General features: G+C 60.6%; 1 protein-coding gene across 1 annotated transcript; it reads right to left on the bottom strand.

Annotated features, from left to right (window-relative positions):
* Positions 1–1,921: 1,921 nt before the first annotated feature.
* On the bottom strand, positions 1,922–12,993 carry USF1 (upstream transcription factor 1). The gene is made up of 11 exons (XM_033082731.1): positions 12,905–12,993; positions 10,123–10,191; positions 9,372–9,421; positions 8,158–8,276; positions 6,347–6,448; positions 4,894–5,083; positions 4,346–4,433; positions 4,106–4,164; positions 3,306–3,400; positions 3,090–3,218; positions 1,922–2,039 (listed from the first exon to the last, which is right to left on the bottom strand). The coding sequence occupies exons 1-11, from the start codon at positions 12,961–12,963 to the stop codon at positions 1,950–1,952; spliced, it is 1,050 nt and encodes a 349-aa protein (XP_032938622.1). The 5' UTR covers positions 12,964–12,993; the 3' UTR covers positions 1,922–1,949.
* Between the last annotated feature and the right edge of the window lie 497 nt (positions 12,994–13,490).

The following is a 13,490-nucleotide window of genomic DNA, read 5'->3' as shown; positions in this document are numbered from 1 at the left end:
GACCACCCCAGTGACCACCAGTGACCATCCCAGTTACCACCAGTGACCACCAGTGACCTCCCAGTGACCACCAATGGCCACCAGTGACCACCAGTGACCATCCCAGTGACCACCACCAACCCCGAGTGACCACCCCAGTGACTTCCAGTAACCACCAGTGACCATCAGTGACCACCCCAGTTACCACCAGTGACCACCAGTGACCACCAGTGACCTCCCAGTGACCACCAGTGAGCTCCAGTGTCCACCAGCGTCCACCAGTGACCCCCAGTGGCCCCCAGTTTAAACCAGTGACCCCCACAATAACCCCTCTGTGATCCCCCAGTGCTCCCAGTTCAGACCAGTGACCCCCAGTACATCCCAGTCCCCTCCCAGTGTGGGGGGGCGGGAAGATCCTGGGGGGTTTTGGGGAGCCTGGGGCGGGGTCAGGAATTTTTTGGGGGAAATTTGGGGGAATTTGGGGTAGTTTTGGGGGTCCCAGGGGGGAATCTGAAATTTTTGGGGTTCTCTGGAACGGATTCAAGAGAATTTTGGGGAAATTTCTGGAAGTTTTGGGATTTCCTGGATGAAATTGGGATTTTTTTTGGGGTTCCTGGAGGAATTTTGGGGGAATTTCTGGAAGTTTTGGGATTTCCTTGATGAAATTGGGATTTTTTGGGGGGTCCCTGGAGGAATTTTGGGGTCCCTTTGGGGGAATTCTGAATTTTAGGGGAATTTCTGGAAGTTTTGGGATTTCCTGGATGGAATCTGGGAATTTTTTAGGGTCCTTGGAGGAATTTGAGAGAATTTTGGGGTTATTTTGGGGAAATTTGAGATAATTTTGGGATCATTTTGGGGGTCCCAAGGGAATTTTGGGGTCATTTTGGGTGAATTGAGGGGAATTTTGGGGCAGTTTTGGGGTTCTCAGAGGGGGATCAGGAATTTTTGGGGTTCCTGGATGAATTTAGGAATTTTTTAGGGTCCTTTTGGGAGAATTCCTGGCAATTTTTGGGGTTTTCTGGATGGATTCAGGAGAATTTTGGGGGAATTCCTGGAAGGAATTGGGATTTCCTGGATGGAATTGGGATTTTTTTAGGAATTTGAGAGAATTTTGGGGTCCCTTTGGGGAAGAACCTGGAGGACCTAAAAAAAACAAATCCCTATTTTTATTTCTTTTCCGCTTTGCTTTTTTTTCTTTTTTTTTTCTTTTTTTTTCCTGGAATATTTTTTTTGTTTTTGTTTTTTTTTTTTCAGTTTGTTTTTTTTTTGCAATTCCGAGAGAGTTTTAAAAAAAAAAAAAATTTCCCAAAACCCCGCGGGGGGAGGGGAAAGGAATGAAGGGGGAGGGGAAAAAAAAAGGGGGGGAGGGGCAAAAGGGGGGTGGGGGAGGGGTCCCAACACCCCAAACCCCCCCAAAATCCCCCCAAAAACCCCAAAACCCCCCCGGGGGGAGGGGAGGGGAGACCCCAAACCCCTTTAGGATGGGGGGAGGGGCAGCAATGGGGGGAGGGGGGGTCCCAAAATTTTAAGGGGGGGGGGGTGGGGGAGGGGCGGAGCCCAGCGGGCCGAGAGCGTGGGGGGTGAATTTGGGGAGGGGGTGAATTTGGGGGGGGGGAATTTGGGGGATTTTGGGGGGGTCTCGGAGCCCCCCGAGACCACGTGGGGAGGGGGGGGAGGGGTCACAAGGTCATGATTGGGGGGGGAGGGGCAGAACCGAGCGCGGGGGTGGGGGAGGGGCTGCTGGGGGGATTTTGGGGAGGGGGTTTGGGGGGTGGAATTTGGGGTTTTTTTGGGGTGGATTTCAGGGGGATTTGGGGTCTTGGGTGGGATTTTGGGGTTTTGGGGGTCCTGGGGGTGGGGTTTGGGGTCCCGGGGGGGTTTTTGGGGTGCCAGGGATGGTTTTTGGGGGTCCCGGGGGTGGTTTTGGGGGTCCCGGGGGTGGTTTTGGGGGTCCCGGGGGGGTTCTGGGGTCAGTGGGTGTCGTTTTTGATGACGATCTCCAGCCCGTGCTGGCGCAGCTGCGCCCGCAGCAGCAGGTTCTTGTTCTTCAGCTCCTCCACCTGGATTTGGGGAGGGGTCCCGGGGGGGTTTGGGGGGGCCACACACCCCAAAATGTCCCCCTGAACCCCAAAATGTCCCCCCAGTACAACCCCAGTGCTCCCAGTACATCCCAGTAACACCCAGTAACCCAAACCCACAGCAGGTTCTTGTTCTTCAGCTCCTCCACCTGGATTTGGGGAGGGGTCCCGAGGGAGTTTGGGGGGGGTCACACACACCCAGGACCCCAAAATGGATCCCAGTGACATCCCAGTGACCCCAGCCCCATTCCCAGTCCCTCCCAGTCGTCCCAGTGCTCCCAGTCCGTCCCAGTGCTCCCAGTCCCACCTGCTGGCGCAGGACCTCGTTGTCCATCTGCAGCTGCTCCAGGCCCTGATCCCATCGATCCCAGTCCCATCAATCCCAATCCCATTGATCCCAATCCCATTCCCATTGATCCCAGTCCCATCTCATTGATCCCAGTCCCATCCCAGTGACTCCAATCCCATTCCCAGTGACCCCAGCCCTGTTCCCAGTCCGTCCCAGTGCTCCCAGTATCCCACCTGCTGGTGCTGGACCTCGCTGTCCATCTGCAGCTGGTCCAGCTCTGTTCCCATCGATCCCAATCCCATTGATCCCAATCCTGTTCCCATTGATCCGAGGCCCATCCCATTGATCCCAGCCCCATTCCCAGTCCCTCCCAGTCCGTCCCAGTGCTCCCAGTGTCCCACCTGCTGGCGCAGGACCTCGTTATCCATCTGCAGCTGGTCCAGCTCTGATCCTATCAATCCCAATCCCATCCCAATGACCCCAAGCCCGTTCCCAGTGACCCCAGCCCCATTCCCAGTCCCTCCCAGTATCCCACCTGCTGGCGCAGGACCTCGTTGTCCATCTGCAGCTGGTCCAGCTCTGATCCCATTGATCCCAATCCCATCCCATTGATCCCATTGATCCCAATCCCATCCCATTGATCCCAGTCCCATCCCACTGATCCCATTGATCCCAGCCCCGTTCCCAGCGCTCCCAGCCCCATTCCCAGTGCTCCCAGTCCCTCCCAGTGCTCCCAGTCGCACCTGCTGGCGCAGGACCTCGTTGTCCATCTGCAGCTGGTCCAGGCCCTGCAGCTCCTCGCTCAGCCGCAGGTTGCTCTGCCGCAGCTCCTGGATGTAATCGCAGGCCTTGGACAGGATCCCGCCCTTGCTCTGGGATTTGGGAATTCGGGATTTTGGGGTCACTGTGGGAACTGTGGGGTGGGGGAGGGGAGGTGGGGTGGGGGAGGGTTTGGGGACCTGTCCGGATTTGGTGTTTTCCATGGAGCAGTCGGGGATGATCTTGGACAGCTGCACGATCCAGTTGTTGATCTTGTCCCGGCGCCGGCGCTCCACTGGGAACGGGAATAGAGTGGGAACGGGATTGGGAATGGGATTGGGAATGGGAAATCAGAGTGGGATTGGGAACGGGAATGGGATTGGGGATGGGATTGGGGGATTGGGGATTGGGATTAGGAATGGGAAATCAGAGTGGGAATGGGAATGGGATGGGAATGGGATTGGGAATGGGATTGGGAATGGGGGATTGGGAATGGGAAATCAGAGTGGGATTGGGAATGGGAAATCAGAGTGGGAATGGGAATGTGATTGGGAATAGGATTGGGAATGGGAAATCAGAGTGGGAATGGGATTGGGAACAGGAATGGCAATGGGGATGGGGGACTGGGGGAATGGGAAATCAGAGTGGGAATGGGATTGGGGATGGGGACAGGGGATTGGGATTGGGGGATTGGGAACAGGAACTCAGAGTGGGAATGGGGATGGGAATGGGGGATTGGGAATGGGAACGGGAACTCAAGAGTGGGAACAGGAACGGGAATGGGAAATCAGAGTGGGAATGGGACTGGGAATGGGATTGGGAATGGGAATTCCCAGTGCAAATGGGGGATTTCAGACAGGAATTCCCAGTAGGAAACACAGGATTGGAAATAAGGAATTTGGAACTGGGGTGACCCCTGGGATGGCCTTTGGGATCAGGGGGTCTCTGTGGGCTCAGGGGGGTCTCTGTGGGGTCAGGGGGTCCCGGCCAGCCCCGGTACCTTCGTTGTGCTGTGCCCGGCGCTTCTCGTCCCGCGTGGCTCGGGGAGCCTCCGACTTCCTGTGGGGAGGGCACAGGGGGCACAGATGTATCCCAGGTGTGTTCTGAGTGCCCCCAGGTGTAACCCAGGTGTATCCCAGGTGTACCCCAGGTGTGTTCTGAGTGCCCCCATGTGCCCCCAGGTGTACCCCAGGTGTGTTCCAAGTGCCCCAGGTGTGCCCAGGTGTGCCCAGGTACTCACGGGGAGTAGGGGTGGGCGCGGGGGGCGATGGAGCGCTGGGCCCCGCCCGGGAGCACCTCCTGAGGTGACATCATCACGAAAAACTGCCCTGGGAGCCAGAGCACAGGTGAGAGTGAGACCAAACACAGGTGAGAGCAAACCCACAGGTGAGACCAAACCCACAGGTGAGGCCAATCCCACAGGTGAGGCCAAACCCAGGTGAGAATGAGACCCAAACCCACAGGTAAGAGTGAGCTCAATCCCACAGGTGAGGCCCCAATCTCACCCAGGTGAATCCTAACCCAACCCGACCCAGGTAAGTCCCAAACCCACCCAGGTGATGCCCAAACCACCCAGGTGACCCCAAAACCAATCCAGGTGAGTCCCAACCCAACCCAGGTGACCCCAAAACCAATCCAGGTGAGTCCCAATTCAATCCAGATGACCCCAAACCCACCCAGGTGAGTCCCAACCCAACCTAGATGACCCTAAACACATCCAGGTGAGCCCAAACCCACCCAGGTGAGCCCCAGCTCCCCTCAGGTGAGCCCCAGGTACCCCCAGCTCACCTGTGGGGGTGGGCTGGCCCAGCAGTGCCTCGGAGCTCTGCGTGGTGACCACGGCGGTGGCCGCGGTGGCCGCGGTGGCGGCGGCGCCGTCGGCCACGCCCGCGGCGGGGAAATAGGTGTAGTGAGTCTCGGTGGGGGCAGCCTCGGTCTCCACCGCGTCCTCGCTCGTGAACGCGCCCTGGATCACCGCCTGAGCAGGGGACAGGTGAGATACAGGTGAGATACAGGTGAGGGACAGGTGAGAGAGCTGAGACAGGTGAGAGCTGCCTCGGTCTCCACCGCGTCCTCGCTCGTGAACGCGCCCTGGATCACCGCCTGAGCAGTGAGACACAGGTGAGAGAGGTGAGAGACAGGTGAGGGACAGGTGAGAAAGGTGAGGGACAGGGGAAAGGTGAGACACAGGTGAGACAGGTGAGGGACAGGTGAGATACAGGTGAGGGACAGGTGGGACAGGTGAGGGGCAGGTGAGACAGGTGGGGGACAGGTGAGGGACAGGTGAGAGACAGGTGGGACAGGTGAGGGACAGGTGAGAGAGCTGAGACAGGTGAGAGCTGCCTCCGTCTCCACCGTGTCCTCGCTCGTGAACGCGCCCTGGATCACCGCCTGAGCAGGTGAGACACAGGTGAGAGAGGTGAGAGAGGTGAGGGACAGGTGAGGGACAGGTGAGGGACAGGTGAGGGACAGGTGAGACAGGTGAGAGACAGGTGAGGGACAGGTGGGGGACAGGTGGCGGACAGGTGGGGGACAGGTGGGGGACAGGTGGGGGACAGGTGGGGGACAGTGAGACAGGTGAGAGAGGTGAGGGACAGGTGAGGGACAGGTGAGGGACAGGTGAGACAGGCGAGAGACAGGTGAGACAGGAGAGATACAGGTGAGACACAGGTGAGACAGGTGAGAGACAGGTGGGACAGGTGAGAGACAGGTGAGACAGGTGAGAGAGGTGAGAGAGGTGAGGGACAGGTGAGAGGTGAGGCACAGATGGGACACAAACGGGACAGGTGAGACAGGTGAGACACAAGGGAAAGGTGAGGGACAGGTGAGACAGGTGAGGGACAGGTGAGGGACAGGTGAGGGACAGGTGAGGGACAGGTGAGGGACAGGGGAAAGGTGAGACACAGGTGAGACACAGGTGGGAGCAGCCTCAGTCTCCACCACGTCCTCAATTGTGAACACGCCCTGGATCACTGCTAGCACAGGGGACAGGTGGGACAGGTGAGGGACAAGTGAGACAGGTGAGACATAGGGACACGGGTAGGATGGGGACAGCCAGACCCCACAATACACCTGGATCAGCACCTGGCACAGGTGAGACAGGTGAGACAGGTGAGCTACAGATGAGGCAGGTGGGACAGGTGAGACACAGGTGGGACAGGTGAGACACAGGTGGGACAGGTGAGGGACAATAAAACACAGGTGGGACAGAGAGGACGGTGGGCATGGCCAGGTGACACACCTGTGTCATGGACTGCGTGGCCGGGTAGCCGCTGATGGCGCTGGTGCCCTCGGTCTGCGCGTCCAGCTGCCCGTCAGCCACCTGGATCACCCGGTACATCACCTGGCACAGGTGAGACACAGACACAAACCCCTCTGTTAACACCTGGTACATCACCTGGCACAGGTGAGACACAGACACAAACCCCTCTGTTAACACCTGGTACATCACCTGGGACAGGTGAGACACAGACACAAACCCCTCAGTTAACACCTGGTACATCACCTGAGACAGGTGAGACACAGACACAAACCCCTCTGTCACCACCTGGTACATCACCTGGGACAGGTGAGACACAGACACAAACCCCTCTGTTAACACCTGGATCACCCAGAACATCACCTGGGACAGGTGAGACAGGTGAGACACAGCCCCAAACCCCTCTTTAACACCTGGTACATCACCTGGGACAGGTGGGACACAGACACAAACCCCTCTGTTAACACCTGGTACATCACCTGGGACAGGTGAGACACAGATACAAAACCCCGTGTCACCACCTGGATCACCCGGTACATCACCTGGGACAGGTGAGACACTCAGGTGTGACACAGACCCCCAGACTCATCACCTGGGACAGGTGAGACACTCAGGTGAGGCACAGAGACCTCCCCAGAGCCGTCCACAGTGCCCCACAGGTGTGCCCAGGTGTGTGGAAGCAAAGCCTTCCCCAATCTCCTGGTGTCCCAAGAGCTCACCCCAGGTGTCTCCAGGTGTGCCCAGATACCTCCACCTATATCCAGGTGTATCACAAGTAGCCCCAGGTGTGCCCAGGTATTCCTAGGTGTACCCAGGTATACTCAGGTGTATCCCAGGTGTCTCTAGGTGCCCCCAGGTATGTCTCAGCCCCCCCAGGTGTACTCAGGTGTACCCCAAGTGTATCCCAGGTGCCCCCGGGTGTACTCAGATGTATCCCAGGTATATCCCACATGTATCCCAGCTCCCCCAGGTGTGTCCCACCCCCCCAGGTGTATCCCAGGTGTGTCCCAGCCCCCCCACATGTGCCCAGGTATATCCTAGGTGTATCCCAGGTGTATTCCAGGTGACCCCAGGTGTATCCCAGGTGTGTCCCAGCCCCCCCAGGTGTGCCCAGGTATATCCCAGGTGTATTCAGGTGTATCCCAGGCCTACTCAGATGTACTCAGGTATATCCGAGGTGCCCCCAGGTGTACTCAGGTGTATCCCAGCCCCCCTAGGTGTGTCCTCCCCCCAGGTGTGCCCAGGTATATCCCAGGTGTATCCCAGGGGTACTCAGGTGTATCCCAGGTGTAGCCCAGCCCCCCCAGGGTGTGTCCCCTCCCCCAGGTGTACTCAGGTGTACCCAGGTGTACCCAGGTGTACCCAGGTGTATCCCAGGTGCCCCCAAGTGTACTCAGGTGTATCCCAGGCATATCCCAGGTATATCCCAGCCGCCCCCAAGGTGTGTCCTAGGTGTATCCCAGGTGTATCCCAGGTGTACCCAGCTTTATCCCAGGTATATCCCAGGTGTATCCCAGGTGTATCCAGGTGTATGTCTCCCCCCCAGGTGTATCCCAGGTGTACTCAGGTGTACCCAGGTGTATCCCAGGTGTACCCAGGTGTATTCCAGGTTTATCCCAGGTGTACCCAGGTGTATCCCAGGTGTACCCAGGTGTATCCCAGGTGTGTCCCAGGTGTATCCCAGCCCCCCCAGGTGTACTCAGGTGTACTCAGGTGTACCCAGGTATATCCCACGTGTACCCAGGTGTATCCAGGTGTATCCCAGCCCCCCCAGCTGTGCCCAGGTGCGGTACCTGCGTGCCACCGCCCTCGGTCCTGAACACATACTTGACGCCGGGGTCGGGGAAGGTGGCGGCCGATTGGATGCTGGCGATGGCCACGCTCGTGGGGTCCTCGCCGGTGGCCACCGAGCCTGGGGGGCAGCGGGGTTGGGGAGGGGGCACCAGGGATGGGGGGCACCCTAAATGGGGAGGGGGTACCCAAAATGGGGAGGGGGCACCAGGGATGGGGAGCATCCAAAATGGGGAGGGGGCACCCTAAATGGGGAGGGGGCACCGGGATGGGGGGCACCCAAAATGGGGAGGGGGCACCAAAATGGGGAGGGGGCACCAAAATGGGGAGGGGGCACCCAAAATGGGACAGAGCACCAAGGACTGGGGAGGGGGCACCTGAAAATGGGGAGGGGCACCCAGGATTGGGGAGGGGGCACCTGAAAATGGGCAGAGGCACCCAGGATTGGGGAGGGGGCACCCAGAATGGGGGAGGTACCTGAACTGGGGAGGGGTACCCAAAATGGGGAGGGGGCGCACAAAATGGGGGGACCCTAAAATGGGGAGGGGGTACACGGAATTGGGGAGGGGGCACTCAAAATGGGGGGCACCCTAAAATGGGGAGGGGGCACCCAAAATAAGGAGGGGGCACCCAAAATGATGGGGACACCAGGGATTGGAGAAGGGGCACCCTAAAGTAGGGAGGGGGCATCCAGGATTGGGGAGGGGGCACCAAGGATTGGGGAGGGGGCACCCAAAATGAGGAGGGGACACACAGAATTGGGGAGGGGGCACCCAAAATGGGGAGGGGCTCCTGAACTGGGGACGGGCACCCAGAACTGGGGGGGCACCCAAACTGGGGAGGGGGCACCCCAAAATGGGGAGGGGGCAGCACAGCAGTGGGGGGGCACTGCCCCCTCACCCCCCAATCCCATCACAGCCCCCCAAAAACCCCCCAGACACTCCCCCCAAAATCCCCCATAATTCCCTTATAAACCCCTAAAAAAAACCCCAAATCCCCTATAACCCCCCAAAATCCCCCATACCCCCCCCAAAATCCCCCGTAATTCCCCCATAAACCCCTAAAAAAAACCCCAAATCCCCCATAACCCTCCCAAAATCCCCACAAACCCCCCAAAATCCCTCATATCCCCCCCAAATCCCCCATAATTCCCCCACAAACCCCTAAAAAAAACCCCAAATCCCCCCCAGACCCCAATTCTGGGGTCCCCCCTCACCCTCCTGGATCTGCACCGTCCCCTCCTCCGTCTCTGCTGCTTTTTGCTGCCTGGGGAGGGGGAGGGGACAAAGTGAGGGGGAAGTCCTGAGCCCCCCCAAATCCCTGACCCCGAATCTGGGACCCCCCCCAAACCCCCCACCCCTGCTGTGTCCCACCTGGGGGGCCCAGAGCAGATTTTGGGGGTCCCAGGTCAGACTTTGGGGTCCCAGATCGGATTTTGGGGCTCACAGATCAGATTTTCAGATCCCAGATCAGATTTTTGGGGTCCCAGGTTGGATTTGAGGGTCCCAGATCAGATTTTTGGGGTCCCAGGTCAGATTTTGGGGGCCCCATGTGAGTTTTGGGCTCCCAGAGCAGATTTTTGGGGTCCCAGGTCAGATTTTGGGGTCCCAGGTCAGATATTTGGGGGTCCCAGGTCAGATATTTGGGGTTCCCAGGTGGGTTTTTGGTTCCCAGGTCAAATTTTTGGGGTCTCAGGTCAGATTTTTGGGGTCCCAGGTCAGATTTTTGGGGTCCAGGTTGCATTTTGGGGTCCCAGAGCAGATTTTGGGGTCCCAGAGCAGATTTTGGGGTCGCAGAACAGATTTTGGGGGTCCCAGAGCAGATTTTTAGGGTCCCAAGTCAGATTTTTGGGCTCCCAGATCAGATTTTGGGGTCCCAGGTTGGATTTTGGGGTCCCAGGTCAGATTTTTGGGGGTCCCAGAGCAGATTTTTAGGGTCCCAGGTCAGATTTTTGGGGTCCCACTCACCCCTTCATGGCTCGGCTCCCTCGGGCATCAGCGGGGCAGGAGCGGAGGAGCCTGACGGCCTTCAGAGCCCTGGGGGGACAGCGGGGTCAGGGACAGGGACAGGGACATGGGGACACAGGGACAGGGGGACAGCGGGGTCAGGGACAGTGACAGGGACACAGGGACAGGGGGACAGCGGGGTCAGTGGGGTCAGGGACAGTGACAGGGACATGGGGACACAGGGACAGGGGGACAGCGGGGTCAGGGACAGTGACAGGGACAGGGACATGGGGACAGGGGGACAGGGACAGTGACAGGGACATGGGGACACAGGGACAGGGGGACACAGGGACAGGGACAGGGGGACAGCGGGGTCAGGGACAGTGACAGGGACAGTGACAGGGACATGGGGACAGCGGGGTCAGGGACAGTGACAGGGACAGTGACAGGGACATGGGGACAGCGGGGTCAGGGACAGTGACAGGGACAGGGGGACACAGGGACAGGGGGACAGCCACAGGGACAGGGGGACATGGGGACAGGGGGGTCAGGGACAGTGACAGGGACATGGGGACACAGGGACATGGGGACAGGGGGGTCAGGGTCAGGGGGACAGTGGAGTCAGGGACAGCAACATGGGGACAGGGACACAAGGACAGGGACATGGGGACAGGGGGACACAGGGACCATGGGGTCAAGGACAATGGGACACAGGGACACAAGGGACAGTGGGGACAGGGACAGCAGGGTCAGGGACACTGGGACACAGTGGCTGGGGACACTGGGGTCAGGGACAGTGGGATATGGGGACATGGGGACACCAGGAGAGAGGGACACTGGGATAAAGGCACACAGAGGGACAGGGACATGGGGACAGAGAGCCAGGGATGGGGACAGGGACATGGGGACATGGGGACAGGGACACACAGGGGGCAGGGACAGGGGGGTCAGAGGGGGGTCAGGGACAGGACAGGGACACGGGGATGGGGACAGGACAGGGACAAGGGATGGGGTCACAGCAGGACAGGGATGGGAACGGGAATTGGGACATGGAGACAGGATGGGGACAGGACACTGGGATGGGGACACTGGGATGGGACTGAGGACACTGGGATGGACACAGGGATGGGGACACTGGGATGGGGACACTTGGATGGGGACACTGGGGACACTGGGATGGGGACACTGGGATGGGGACACTGGGATGGGACTGAGGACACTGGAATGGGACACTGCGATGGACACTGGGATGGGGACACTGGCCACCCTGACCAGACAGTGGCCACCACAGTGGGACAGTGGCCACTGTGACCAATCACTGGTCACCACCACAAACAGCCACAGGCCACCACCATGGGACACCGGCCACTGTGACCAGACACCAGTGGGACACTTGTCACCACCGAGGGACACCGGCCACCACAGCAGGAGTGACCACAGTGACCAGCCATGGTGACACTGGCACTGTGAGTGACTGATGGGACACTGGCCATGATGGGACACTGGCCACCACAAGTGACCACTGGCCACCAGCAAGGGACACCTGTGAGCAGCCACAGCCACATTCCCAGGTGTCCCCTCACTGCCACCTCCCATCCCAGGTGACAACGTGTCCCCAAAGCCACCAGCTCCCCCAGGGTGACACTTTGGGGTCCCCCCAGTCACCCCAAGGTGGGTGTGACCTCCTCCCAGTGTCACCCTCGGTGTCCCCAGTGTCACCTGGACTGGGAAACAGCGAGGGGACAAGTTTGGGGTCACTGGGGGGTGACAAGAGGGGGGTGACAGAGGGGACATTAATGAGGGGTCATGGGGGGACAAACTGGGGGGTGACAGTGACACACTGGGAGGGACAAGGATGTGGGGGGGACATTGAGTAGGGTGACAAGGGGGGGACAGGAAGGGGGGGTGACAGGGACTGGGGGGGACACACACGAGAAGGGAGGTGACAGTGACGGAGCTGGGGGACAAAGTGGGGACACACAAAGGGGGTGACATGGGGGGGTGACAGTGACGTAGCTGGGGGACAGGGGGACAGAGTGGGGACACACAAAGGGGGTGACATCGTGGGGTGACAGTGACGGAGTTGGGGGACAAAGTGGGGACACACAAAGGGGGTGACACGAGGGGGTGACAGTGACGGGGCTGGGGGGACAGTGACAGAACTGGGGGAACAGGGGGACAAAGTGGGGACACACAAAGGGGGTGACACGGGGGGGTGACAGTGACGGAGGCAGGGGACAGGGGGGCAGCAAGGGGGTGACAGAGTGGGGACACACAAAGGGGGTGACACGAGGGGGGGGTGACACGAAGGCGGCTGAGAGACCCGGGGGGAGGGGGCGGATACGGGTGGGGGGAGGTGACAAAGTGAGGGGTGGACACCAAAGGGGTGACAGCGACAAAACGGGGACACACACACGGGGGTGGGGGAGGTGCCACAGGGGGGGAGGGGACACAAAAAAGGTGACAAAATGGGGGGGGGCACAACGGGTGCGCCACCGCCACAGCGGGGCGGCGGGGACGCCAAAGGGTGACAAAGTGGGGGGGGCGACACGCAGGGGGGTGACACCGACACGCGGGGGGGGTCGTTACCGAGCGGGGGGAGGGGACACAACCGGGGGGTGACAGTGACAACCCGCTGCGCGCGCCTCAGGGGGGGTCACCCCCGCCGCCCCCCCCCCGCCCCTCCCCGCGGGCCCGGCGGGCGCGGCCGCTCCTCCCCCCGCGGCCGGGACCGTGCCGGGCTCGCGGTGTCGCCGTTCCCGGCCGCGTTCGCCGCCCGGGGCCCCCCAGGCCCCCCCGGTACCTCTCGGCCTCGGGCCCTGCGCGCCTTCGGCCCCTTGTCTCGCCATGGGCCCCGCACATGCGCACAGCGCCGCCGCGCCGCCATCTTGCGCGCGGGCGGAAGTTCCCCCTCACGCGGCCCCGGCCCGGCTTCTCGCCGCCATCTTGGGCAGGGGCCGCCATCTTGGCGCCGGGCACGGCCGCCCTCACGGCCGGGCGCCATCTTAGAGCACGGGACCGCACGCGGCGCCATCTTAGACGGCGAGGCGCTTCCGCCGCCATCTTGGGTGAGGGCGGCGCCATGTTTGAAGCGGGCGGCGCTCCGTGAGGGCCGCGACGGGGCCGTGGGGACAGGGCCGGAGCCTCCCGGGGGTGCGGGACCCCCGCCCGGCCCGTCGGTCCCGGAGGGGTTTGGGAGCTGAGCCCTCAGACCCCGGCAGGCCCCCGCGGTGAGGCCGCAGCGGGTGCCGCCATGTTGAGGCAAAGATGGCGGCGATGTAAACAAAGGCCGGGCTTTAGTGCTGGGTTTGTGTCGCCTCAGTGTCCCCTCAGTGTCCCCCCGGGGTTTAGTGCTGGGTTTGTGTCCCCTCAGTGTCCCCTCAGCGTCC

Source organism: Catharus ustulatus, chromosome 30 (genome assembly GCF_009819885.2).
Source record: "Catharus ustulatus isolate bCatUst1 chromosome 30, bCatUst1.pri.v2, whole genome shotgun sequence".
NCBI classification, from domain to species: domain Eukaryota; kingdom Metazoa; phylum Chordata; class Aves; order Passeriformes; family Turdidae; genus Catharus; species Catharus ustulatus.
Note: the sequence above shows the minus strand (reverse complement) of the source record. Positions and strands in the feature narration are given on the sequence as shown.

Excerpts from the sequence above, each read along its gene's own strand:
- USF1 (XM_033082731.1), bottom strand. The coding sequence starts at position 12,963 with ATGTGCGGGGCCCATGGCGAGACAAGGGGCCGAAGGCGCGCAGGGCCC. Across the intron at positions 3,219-3,305 it reads AAAACACCAAATCCGGACAG|AGCAAGGGCGGGATCCTGTC; the intron begins GTCCCCAAACCC and ends CCCAAATCCCAG. Across the intron at positions 2,040-3,089 it reads ACGAGGTCCTGCGCCAGCAG|GTGGAGGAGCTGAAGAACAA; the intron begins GTGCGACTGGGA and ends CCCCAAATCCAG.